This window comes from Eubalaena glacialis, chromosome 14, assembly GCF_028564815.1.
Source record: "Eubalaena glacialis isolate mEubGla1 chromosome 14, mEubGla1.1.hap2.+ XY, whole genome shotgun sequence".
Taxonomy (NCBI): Eukaryota; Metazoa; Chordata; class Mammalia; order Artiodactyla; family Balaenidae; genus Eubalaena; species Eubalaena glacialis.
Window position 1 is genome coordinate 27,212,034 of NC_083729.1, and position 12,378 is coordinate 27,224,411.

The 12,378-nt window shown below is 36.3% G+C and overlaps 1 protein-coding gene across 12 annotated transcripts in view; it reads left to right on the forward strand.

Moving 5' to 3' along the window:
- Positions 1–12,378, forward strand: part of LTBP1 (latent transforming growth factor beta binding protein 1) — a 419,947-nt gene that overhangs the window by 381,784 nt on the left and 25,785 nt on the right. For all 12 annotated transcript variants that reach the window (XM_061210616.1, XM_061210619.1, XM_061210618.1 and 9 more), the window contains 5 exons: positions 3,222–3,398; positions 4,107–4,193; positions 6,090–6,218; positions 6,888–7,028; positions 8,021–8,191. In XM_061210616.1, the coding sequence (XP_061066599.1) occupies positions 3,222–3,398; positions 4,107–4,193; positions 6,090–6,218; positions 6,888–7,028; positions 8,021–8,191 (705 nt within the window). The remainder of the gene's footprint in view (positions 1–3,221; positions 3,399–4,106; positions 4,194–6,089; positions 6,219–6,887; positions 7,029–8,020; positions 8,192–12,378) is intronic.

The following is a 12,378-nucleotide window of genomic DNA, read 5'->3' on the forward strand; positions in this document are numbered from 1 at the left end:
AAAAAGGGAGGATGCTCTATAACCTGCGCCGTCTAGCTCATGGAGTTACTTTGTGTATCACATGAAAAGGCATCTGTGAAAGTTTCTTCAAAAAAGGCACACACGTGAGAGGTCCAAAAACTCATTTCTTATCACCAGCCATACATACCCCTGGGATTAAAATATACACATTGCTTTTTATACACAGATGTTAAGCCAACCTCTTAATACATATTGAAAAATCAAATCTGAAAATACTGGAGGTGAAGTAATATATCTCCTAGAAGTCTATGGCATGAGATATGAAGTATGGCTAACCTTATTAATAAAATCTTTCTGAAAAATAGAATTCATTCTTTTCTGAACTTGGCACCTTCTATAACTTTTGATTTGATCTTTTAAAGTTATTTTGTGATAGAAAAATTCCTCCCCTAGCGACAGTGACATAAACTCATAGAGATTTTTTAAAGAAATCACATTACATGTCTTTACTGATCAGAGTGTTCCCCCTGTGGAAAAATGCTCTAGGCAGTTAATTATTTAAAGGTTAAGAAGATAGGGAAATTGTAGCTTTTCACAGAATGACCTTTGTGGCCCAGTTTTTTTAAAAGGAATTTGCATCTCTTTCCAAACACCGATGAGGGCCTGACTAACCCTCAATTTCAGCTGTGTAAACATTGAACCTTCAAACTGCTTGGAAAGAAAATAAGAGCAAAACCTGTAATAACCAATGTAAAACCTGAATAATACAGTGATATTGATTATTTCCCTTATGCGATCACCTTTGAGTTTCCTTCCAAAGAAAAAAGAAAAAACCATTTTATTTCTGTGAGTATAAAAAAACATGGTAGAAATAGTGTTTAAATGTATATGAAGTTTCTGACTCAGAAGCCTGTGGTCTCTAATTACCTATGAGTATAGCAGCCTTCATTGAAGTGTTACTGTACAATGTTTCCATATTGTAATAAAAACTGTGACATATCTATAACTTTGTACAAAGAGAAAAACAATTATTGAGCACTCTTTTAACATCGACTGTAAACCTGATTGGCAAAACTCTAGTTGTGTTGCTGACTTGATTTATATTTCTAAATGCATTCATTAATAACTAACTGTGTTTTAGGCAAACTGAATAAAATGAGTGGAATTGTCCATAGTAATAGTCGGTCAATATATTCACACATATTGGGAGAGAGTTTATAAAATTTTTTACAGGGTTCATGATTGATTTCATATTAATTTAAAATACCTACCCTTCATTTTCGTCAATAATACCCTGTGTAAGAGCTTGGAGCCCCTCCTGAAGGGAATGAACTGGTGATGGTGATCCATTCCATGAAAGCAGGCAAAGCACGTGTCTGTCCCCTGCACACTTGAAAAGCTAGTTGAGACGAGGGATGTGGCAGGTTTTATCCAGTTTCACACACAAGGAAATGATTTAAAACCACTTCATAACCTGCATAGGAATCAGCATTTCAGTTTTTTCCTGGACACTTATTCTAGGTTTGAATTTGTCATCAGCTATTGAGACTAAGTTAGAGTCTAAGCTGAATTCTGTCAAGGGTGAGAGAGTGGCATGGACATATATACACTACCAAATGTAAAATAGATAGCTAGTGGGAAGCAGCCGCATAGCACAGGGAGATCAGCTCGGTGCTTTGTGACCACCTAGAGGGGTGGGATAGGGAGGGTGGGAGGGAGGGAGACGCAAGAGGGAAGAGATGTGGGAACATATGTATATGTATAACTGATTCACTTTGTTATAAAGCAGAAACTAACACACCATTGTAAAGCAATTATACTCCAATAAAGATGTTAAAAAAAAAAAGGTAGAATAATCTGAGAATTAGCCAGAATCAAGGGTGAGAGGGATCCTTTACATTCTCATTGATATTCTGCATTCTGGGAGTGATAAATACGTGGAAGCTTTGTTTGCTTGCTTTTACTGCCATAAGGGGAAAGAAAGGGCAGTAGCTCTTCTGATAGAATTTTATGACCTTACATTTTAAGAACACCTTTGTTATATATTAATCAGGTTTCCGCAGTCAGTTTGACCCTGCCAAAGTAAATATATAGGAAACTATTATGAAAATAAATCATTAAACTTTCCTAAGAGTATAATGATCTGCCAACTTTTTTTTAAAAGGTAAGGTAATTGAGATTAAAGTCTTATCCTTACTGGCAAGTGTTATCCCCGTGTCCCTATAGTTTCTTTGGGTTAAGAATCTGTAGATAGCAGTTCTAATGAAAATATTTCATTAGTATTAATCTAAGTAATTGTGACGGCAGTAGTCAGCTTATCTGACATAGCATAAAAGCATAAAATTAAAATAAGAAATTCTAACTGGATCATAGGCAGTAATTTGAACTCTATAGCATTTAGTAGGGAAGAGGGGTTTTTTTTAATCATTTTTTAAAAGCACAAACTTGTTTGTAGACTTCAAATCTGATGGAATTAAATCATTTTTAGTATTAACTGAAAGTAGGTGGAGTTGTTCTTATCATTTGTATTCTATCATATCACCTTGACTTTCATCACAGAGGGTTAAACAGACTCTGTTGGAATATATCAATATATTCTTTAGGACACACTTGAGCTGGGACCGGAACCCAGCCTTGAAATTCTACCCCGAGGCTTAGCTGGCTCTTATTGTTTCATTCAGGATCATATATTTGCAGCACTTTAAGTAGATTTCTAGTAATGAAAGGGTTTTTTTTTTAATAGACTCAGGTTACTGCAGTGTTTTTCTATTTGTCTTCTTCTGCTTTGTACTGTTTAGAAATTTTAGGGGGGCATGGTTATCTCAATAACCATCTAAGGGTTAAATATTATGTGTGGCCCCATATCTCTGGTCCAGTGTTGGGGAAATTTTTCATTGATTTACGTAGGTGTTCTAGCTCAGTAAAGAATGACCCTATGTTTGGCAAGAAAGCAGATATGGAAACTGTACTCACAGCCAAATTTACAAGAATAAAGTAATTGGTTAAGGTAAAAGGAAATGATTTTGACAGATTTAGACTCTTGGGGTGGGTTAGAAATCCACCAAAATTCAGGATTCAGGTGCATTTTTATCTTGAAGTGGAAGAATCCAACACAAAGTGGAAAGCAGCTTTCTGTAAATGAAGTGCCATTGGTACGTCCAGTCAATCTTTTTTACCACTGTGTTTTCAATTCCGTTGTGATACAGGTAGATCTGATGTATCCTGTCAACACTCTTTTTTACTTTCTCTACTCTCTTTAGACTTAGAAGTAGATCAACCCAAAGAAGAAAAGAAAGAGTGCTACTATAATCTAAACGACGCCAGTCTTTGTGACAACGTGCTGGCCCCCAATGTCACCAAACAAGAATGCTGCTGTACCTCTGGTGCTGGGTGGGGAGATAACTGTGAGATTTTCCCCTGCCCGGTCTTGGGGACTGGTAAGAATTAGCTAAATGCTGTGTTCATACTGGTATTTGTTGTGTGGTGTTCATGGGCCTTGGAATGTTCTCATTTGGGTTATTGAAGCCTTGAAATGGTAACATCTACTGGTACCTGCCATAGTCAAATTGAAGTGAGATTACCTTAGAGTGGGTTTCATTCAGGGCTGGACCCATACCCTTATCCCACTTCAGTATGAATTCTTAAACTTCTCTTTCTCACAGAATATGCTGTTATAGTGACATTCCATATAATATTTTGGCAGAAAGATAATTCAGTTTTATTCCATTTTTAAGGTCAAACTAATCATTTTTGCTAACAATGACACAGCATTATTCCTAACTGGAGCTTGCATATTTAAGCTAGGATTTTGGATTCTTATTGAAATTTGAAAATACTAGAGACCACAGTAATGGAGAAATAAGTCATAACACACCATAGTACCCATAGCTAAAACATGTGTAAATAATATATGGGTGAACTAGCAAGGTTTTTTGTAAATTACACTTATGAAGTCATTAGGTTTATTTGCACCTAGTCTGTAATTTTTGAGATTGTACTGAATTTATTTGTCTGAATTAGATGGCAAGATTTGCCTTAAAGTCTCTGAGTCTGAGAAAGCAAAACTGAATTTAAAACATACTCATGGAAGATATTGGTTTTTTTTTTTTTCAACTTTTTTTTTCCCTTGTCTCTCCTGAAATCAGCCGAATTCACTGAAATGTGTCCTAGAGGGAAAGGTTTTGTCCCCACTGGAGAATCCTCTTACGACGTTGATGGCGAGAACTATAAAGGTCAGAATCAAGCAGAAACTAATTTGCAATGTGTGTGCATATTTGACATTCAAGTAAACGCGTGGCTTGGGTTAGACAGAAGAAGAATTCTTTTCAGCCATGGAAACTAATTACAAAGCCTTGAATCCTACCATTGGAAGAAGGCTCCAATGGACTCTAGGGAGAACCATGGCTTGGGAGTTAGAACACTTAAGGCTGTATGACAGTGGGACTTCACTTAAGATTGTGAGTTTCCACTTCTGAGATAGGAATAATGTTTCAAAGGTTGTCATGAGGATTAAATGAGATAACATATGTAAAAGTACTTAACACAAAATTCTGTACTTAATAAATTCATTCTTTTATTGTAGAATTATATTAGAAATCATACGTTAGGACCAATATAAATTTGACCATCATCATGTTGGCCTTTAATGGTCATCAACAAAGCAAAGATTCTTGCCTTTTTAGAAAGCATCCTACTTTGCTAGGACCGTTTACTAATGGCCACAGATTAATAATAAGGAATGGAAAGGAAGAAAGCAAAAGTAGATGTGTGTTTTATATATTTAATGCTATTAGCCTGTAATTCTAAAATAAATGTGCAGCTTTTTAATTTTGGTGAAATTTAAACTACAGATATGAGTATTTCCTCATTAACCACTAACTTTTAACATTTCAGTGATAGAGATATTATGACCTTTTACATACAAAGTGATTTTTTTTTCTTTACAGTTTAATATTGAAGACTGTTAAGTGGCTGGAAAACAGACTAAAAACATTTTTATTGTCTATCCATTTTTGCAAACCAGTGTTTTACTAATATGGTATAATTCAGCAGCTGGATAAGAAATTCCATATGTGTTTTTTTAAGTACATCTATGATTTAATTCAGTGAAATAACAAGACTTAGTTGGCGAAATGTGTTTAATGGTTTTCAAATTCGCAAATATCATACACTCTGTTCTTTCAGAGGTGTAGTTAAATTTCACTTTGTGCTATGAAGTGGAGCCCTGATTTCACCATAAAGTCATCCTCTTTTTTAAAATAAAAATAAATTCCTCTTCACCCTATCTTAGCAGTGCTGTAAATGGTTGGAAGAATATTAGATTCCGATGCAAACAGTCATATATTGTCGACTTGGTTTTGCCATTTTCCAGCTGTGTAACTTTGAGCAATTTATCTATGGAGTCTCCAGTTTTTTAAATGAGGACTAGACGACATTAGCTTTAAAATGTTAGAAAGGATGCTAATAATACTTGCACAAAAGCAATAGATCACACTTTTTGAGAGTATACTGAGTCCTCTGCATGGATTTTCTCATTGAATCCTTTCAGTCCTATCAGGTCGATGTTCCTCTTATCTCCAGTTTACCACTGAGTAAACTGAGGTTTGTGAACAGTAAGCTCTGTAAATTCTGTGAAGGAATGGGTCTGCCAGCATTCTTAGCAACTGTGCTTTCATTAGCTCATTATCAAGAAAGAAGACGTCCATCAAGTTGCATCAAACTCTTCGTGGGCGTTTTCTTCATCTCAACTAGTTAATGGGCCAAAATATACATTTATAGAAAGGCACATGTCTTAAACGGTATTTTCTTCAGAGAATATTATTGGTGCCATTATGGAACCCAGAGACTATTTCATCAAATACGAGGTAGCATCTCCGCAGCTCTATTTACAAATATACCTTCTCTGATAACGTCTTGGGCATTGCTCCTTAAACAGAGAAGCCTGATTATATTTCTACCTCTGTGAATTAGTCCTAACTTTAAGAATTTGATATTGCTGTGTTTTTAAGACTCTTTGTAATATAAATATTATAATATCTAACTTGTCCAATATTGGTTAGACTCTTCTATTTAACTGAAAAACCCCAAATAACTCCCTTTCTAAATATTTCTCCGTTTTTCCCCCATAGATGCAGATGAATGCCTACTTTTTGGACAAGAGATCTGCAAAAATGGCTTCTGTTTGAACACCCAGCCTGGTTATGAATGCTACTGTAAGCAGGGGACATACTATGATCCCGTCAAATTGCAGTGCTTTGGTAAGTTTTAAGAGGCTATAGTGTGATGTGCTATGCAAATACACGGAAAAAATAAGTAATGCTACATATCAAAACAATTTCTTTGAATCTAAATCGTGTTGAAAAGATCTGTAAATGTTTTATGGATCTTTTTCTTGAGCAATATTTAAGAAAATATTTGAATAGCTACTATTTGAATAGATTTCAAAGAGTTAATATTCAATGTGGAATTATAATTCAGGTCACTGGTATAACCGAAGTGTTCTTTTGGTCTGGGGAGCCTCCTGTTTCATCACTCATACCATGCACTGAAAGTCATTTTTAAATACTGACCCAGACTTTAATGCCTAAGCAGAAAACCATATACACTAGGCAGAAAAACATAGCAAAAGGAAATAATTTTAAAACTGTCATACAGAGACATTTTATCTTAAATTTCTAAGCATATCCTGTTCTTAAATGTTTTCTTTCCTTATTTAATGTCAGCAGCTGTAGGGCAATGTTATTTTTCCAATCAATGCAACTTAACATTTTTAGAGTCGGAGCTGTTCTCTTTTGGATGATGATGTGTAGCTGATTAAAATGTGGCAGCCCCTGGAATCTGGACTAAATTTAGCAGTGTATTAAGTTTGGTTAAGTGTATGAGGTGCAGCTGATTGCTGATTTTCTTTCATTTTTTTTTCTCTTAAGATATAGATGAGTGTCAAGACCCCAACAGTTGTATTGATGGCCAGTGCGTTAATACAGAAGGCTCTTATAACTGCTTCTGTACCCACCCGATGGTCCTGGATGCTTCGGAAAAAAGATGTATCCGACCAACTGAATCACATGGTATGTTTGGATATGAGACACAAGTCTGTGTCCAAATAAATGTCATAAGGTTTTCCTTTTGACTGAAATGTGAGCTGTTGGAAAATTTAAAAATTGATTCCTTGGGTATTTTGAAATAATTAAAATGAGATGCTAAGAGAAAGAATAAGATGCATATCATCAATATGTAGGAGATTTAACACCTTGCACATACTGATTTAATGGACCACAGAATACGGAGTGGCTGAGCAGATGGCAGAGCTGTTCCGTGCCTGAGGGTTGATCACATTGAACCATTAGAGGCAACTGGGGAAGTTGTAAGTTGAGGGAAAATAATTAGGTTTGCTTGACTAGACTGGAGGACACAGATGAGGCTGGACAGAGCAGAGGGCAGAATTCATCAGATTGGTGGAGGGCTCTGAAGTCCATCGGTAGGAATCCCTGTTCATCCCCGAGAAGGCAGTGTGCCACTGACTGATCAATGGCTTAATTGATCAATGTATCAGCACATTCAGGAGACTGCTTTGGTTGAAATCAATTGAAAAGTAGAAAGGTTCGAATTAAGGACCCTAGGATGAAGTGTCACTAGTTCAGGGCTTCGGCAAATGAAATGGGTGAAAAAGAATGAATCCCAAAAATTTTATGTAGAAAGAAATGGTAGGATTTGACAGAAGAGTAAATGTGAAACATCAAAGACCAGAAGAATAAGGAGTCCATCAGGATTATGAAGTACAGGCAAGATAGCGGAGGGTTTTATGTAATGATGGAAGCTACGGAGGGAAGGATTTAATTGGAACATGATGGGCAGGTTGAATTTCAGCTGGTTGGAATGACACCCAGTTGGAGGTGACAGAGGTTTGGTCCATGGAAAGACCAGACTGGCTTCAGACTTTTGCTTGGAAGTCACTCTTAGAAATAGGGATGGAAACTCTGAGACTCGCTGGTTTCTACCACAGTGTTTATGAAATAGGAATAACAGTGCAATTGTCATGGAACCATGTCTTCCCTTTCAGAACAAATTGAAGAAACCGATGTCTACCAAGATCTGTGCTGGGAACATCTGAGTGATGAGTTTGTGTGTAGCCGGCCTCTCGTTGGCAAGCAGACAACATATACTGAGTGCTGCTGTTTGTATGGAGAGGCCTGGGGTATGCAGTGCGCCCTCTGCCCCATGAAAAATTCAGGTGAGCCCCTACCTAGTTCCTTCTATTGCAGGCCTTTGGAAAGATCCTTTGGAGCCTGACAATTCTCTTTTACTTATACATCTTCACCTTCACTCCTGATATCTTACTTTCATCAGAGGGGTGTGTGTGTGCGCGTGTGTGCGTGTTTAGAGAGTGGAAGAGCAGGCTTGCATAACATCTGGCTCCTGGTTTACCTCCAATCCAGACCTTGTCATTAATTTTTGAAACCCTCATTCCATTTCCCCGAAGAATGATAAATAACCCAAAGAAATATAATGCATCTTAGCAGTTGGTGGCATAGGTCTTTAGAATTTATATTTCCTGATACTTCTTTTTTTTTTTTTCCCCCCTACAGTCCTTCTCATTTCTAACAGTTTCTACTTAGAGCAAAAAGTATTAATATAGACAATATAGGTCAAAGCCCAAGTTTTTATGTCAACCTCTTTGTGGGAGAGATCACAGAAGGGTTAGAACCATAAAGGAAGAGAGTAGAAAGTAAGTAAAATGTACTTGAACAAATCTCCTTGACTTTCAAGTTTTAGACCTGGGGTTAAAACCTTTGGTCAAATGGAAAAAAAATGGGACTGGCTAAGCTCTCAGTTTCCTCCCCTCTCCTCGTGTGGGAGGAGGGCTGGAAGGTGCTGACTCTTGGCTCCCAGGCTGGGCTACTTGGTGACTGTTGGGTTCTGTGCTGATTGCTTATTTCTCTTCTTGACACTGCAGCTACTTACTGCCTGTTAAAGGAAAGCACTTGAAAGTGTTCAGTATAGCATTTTGTCTTTGACTATAGAATCGATTTGTTAAAGCTGGAAAAATACTGTGTGGATATACAGTGAAAGAGTTTATAATGAACAAATTCTCAGAATGGCCAAGAGGGGAAGAATTGCTTGAAAAGAGGAACTGCATTAATTTTTAGTTAATTAGAATGTAATCTTCAAGATATTTAATAATAAATTAGCTTTTTAGCTTGGAAATAACTTAAACCAATGTAGCACAAAAAAGAAAGTAATTTGAAATGCCGTAGAAGGAAAAGGAACAGCAAAGGATGAAGAGCAACCTCTTAAAGATATAGATGGTAATGATAGTAGTCCAGAAATGGAAACAGGACGGGTTCTGGGGCCAGAAAATCTGGATCTGGAATTCAGAACTGCCCACAGCAGCTGCGTGACTTGGGGAAAAAGAACCTCACCCAATGCAGCTCATTAATGGAGGCATCTATCTTGTTGGGTTGTTGTGAGAACTGGGAGGATGTAGATAGGGCAGGAACACAAGGAGTGTGGTATATTATTAGCATTACTGTAGCCTCTGTTGCTAGAGGCAATTTTCACAAGGAGAAGAAGGTGAAATCTTAAGGAAGTGACTATAATATATATGACTTGAGTCATCTTCTCACGATGCTTGAATACCTCAAACCTTTCTACTTAGGCAGTGTTTTTATTGTTTAATTTTTTTAAAAAAAATATCCTTCTTCTAAAGAATTAATCAAAGAGGTTATGTCCCCCTCCATCTACCCCATCACAGCTGAACTCCGCTCCTTGAAGATGTTCACTTTTTTTTTTAATTGAAGTACAGTGTTGATGTACCATATGTTGCAGGTGTACAATATAATTATTCACAATTTTTAAAGGTTATACTCCATTTATAGTTATTGTGAAATACTGGCTATATTCCCCATGTTGTACAATATATCCTTATAACTTATTTTATACCTAATAGCTTGTACCTCTGAAGATGTTCACTCTTAACAGTTGGTTTTAATTATCCAAGTCTTTTTTCTATACGTTAATTATTGTTGTATTTTTAATCCATATTAGTTATTATATATTTATATTTAAGAGAACATTTAAAGCTGAAATCCATATCATCAATCTGAGGCACGTTTTTTGATTTACTCTTTAGCATCTCTGAAATTGGGGGTATCTTATAATTGATGGCATCTATTAATGGCCACAAGCGATTTTTTCACATTTTAGTGTCTGTTATATCAGGATGTATTTTGCAATCTAGGGTATCTTAGAACTGGTGAAAGATGGTAACTTTTAAATGGCTGCACAGACTCTGTTTTATGGATGTACAGGCATACCTTGGAGATATTATGGGTTCAGTACCAGACCACCACAATAAAGTGAATATTGCAATAAAGCAAGTCACCCAAATTTTTTGGTTTCCTAGGGCATATAAAAGTTAAATTTACACTGTACAGTGTTTATGTCAGTGTGCAATAGCATTATGTCTAAAAAAATATACATGACAATTAAAAATACTGTATTGCTAAAAAATGCTAACCATCATCTGAGCTTTCAGCAAGTCATCTTTTTGTTGGTGGAGGGTCTTGCCTCGCTGTTGGCGGCTGCTGACTGATCAGGGAGGTGATTGCTGGGGATGGGGGTGACTGTGGTAATTTCTTAAAAAAAGCCAACAGTAAAGTTTGCACCTCAATTGATTCTGCCTTGACAAACGATTTCTCTGCGGTATGCAATGCTGTTTAATAGCATTTTCCCTAGAGTAGAACTTCCTTCAGAATTCAAGTCAGTCCTCTCAACCCCTGCTGCTGCTTTCTCAATTAGTTTTATGTAATATTCTAAATCCTTTGTTTCAACAGTTAAGTTTACTGTCTCATATGGGTGGGGTTTGTGGCACCCTACAACAATTACAATAGTAACATCAAAGATCACTAATACCATAACAAATATAGTAATAGTGGTAAAGTTTGAAATATTGTGAGAATTTCCAAAATGTGACACAGACAGGAAGTGAGCAAATGTGGTTGGAAATATGGTGCAATAGACTTGCTTGATGCAAGGCTGCCACGAGCCTTCAATTTGTTAAAAAAAAAAAAAACAGTAAAGCGAAGCGCAGTAAAACAAGGTATGTCTGTACCATGGTTTATTTAATCACCTCCAGCACTGGACATTTGGGCTGTCTGTCTCCCCCAACCCCTGCCCTTCCCCAGTCTTGATTTTCCTATTATAAACAATGCTGCAATGAACCTTCATGTATGTATCTTATATATAGCTGTGGAAGTGTCTTGATAAGAAAATTCCTACAAATGAAAATCCTATACCATTATTACTCTCCAAAAAATACAGGACAGATTTACACTCACATTGACAGTGTTTGAAATGCCTTTTCCTCATACCCTTTTACCACTAGATATTCTCAGTCTTTAAAATTGTTATCATATGGGTAAGAAGGGTATCTTATATGCGTCTCCCTATTTCTAGGGAATTGGAGCATCTTTTCCTTGTTTATAGATGATTTGTATTTCTTTGTCAGTGAATTATATCCTTTGCCCATTTCTTTGGTTGGACTTTGTGTCTTTTTCTTGCTTATCTGTAGGAGCGTTGTGCATATTCTGTCCACAACCCCAACATTTGGGTTATGGAAACTTCTTTATGAAAGGTTCTGCATGTATTTTCATTTTATTCTGTCCCTGTCCTGATCCTGTGATATTAAGTATTTACTGCATGAAAATCTGATGAGCTAGTTGCCTTTGCAAATCAAATCTAATTGACTAAGTTTTTAAAAGAATATTCAAGTTATTTTGGTGTTAGAAATGAATTTTAGAATATTGCATCAATTATTTGTAACTGAGACTTTACAAAACAAAATTTTAAATGTAAATTCAAACAAACCCATGTGAACAAATATATACTGTATAATATTTTTAGGAAAGTATGGGGTACGAGGAAATAGTGGTACCACATGCCAAATTAAAAAAAAAAAAGTTTAGTATCTTTGCTGCACTCTTTCTAGCTTATATATGTACAGTACTGGTGATAAATTTTCCAAAAAGAATCACTAGTCTATAGTCAGCCAAATCCTCAAAAATCAGTGATTTTCAGTCTTTTATTTTTTTAGAAAAAGGTAGTCTTTTGTCAACTGAATTATTATTTTAACTTCCAATATATATAAATTCATTAACATCAAAGATGCTGGAGCTACTGGTAGGGAGAACAACTAGTTAGGCTCTCGAGGTATCTGTGAAGGACCCCAGGGTTCCAGGGAACACGTATTGAAAAACACTATTCTGTTTCTGTTGGAGTATAGGAAGTAGTTAGACATCCCAGAAGGAGTATTTCTTTTATACCCTTGAAATTATGGGCCTTGAACTAGACTTAGGGATACTATACCCTGAATCCAGGGAGAAGCCCATGGCAAAGTTAAGCAATTTTTCCAGAGGCCCT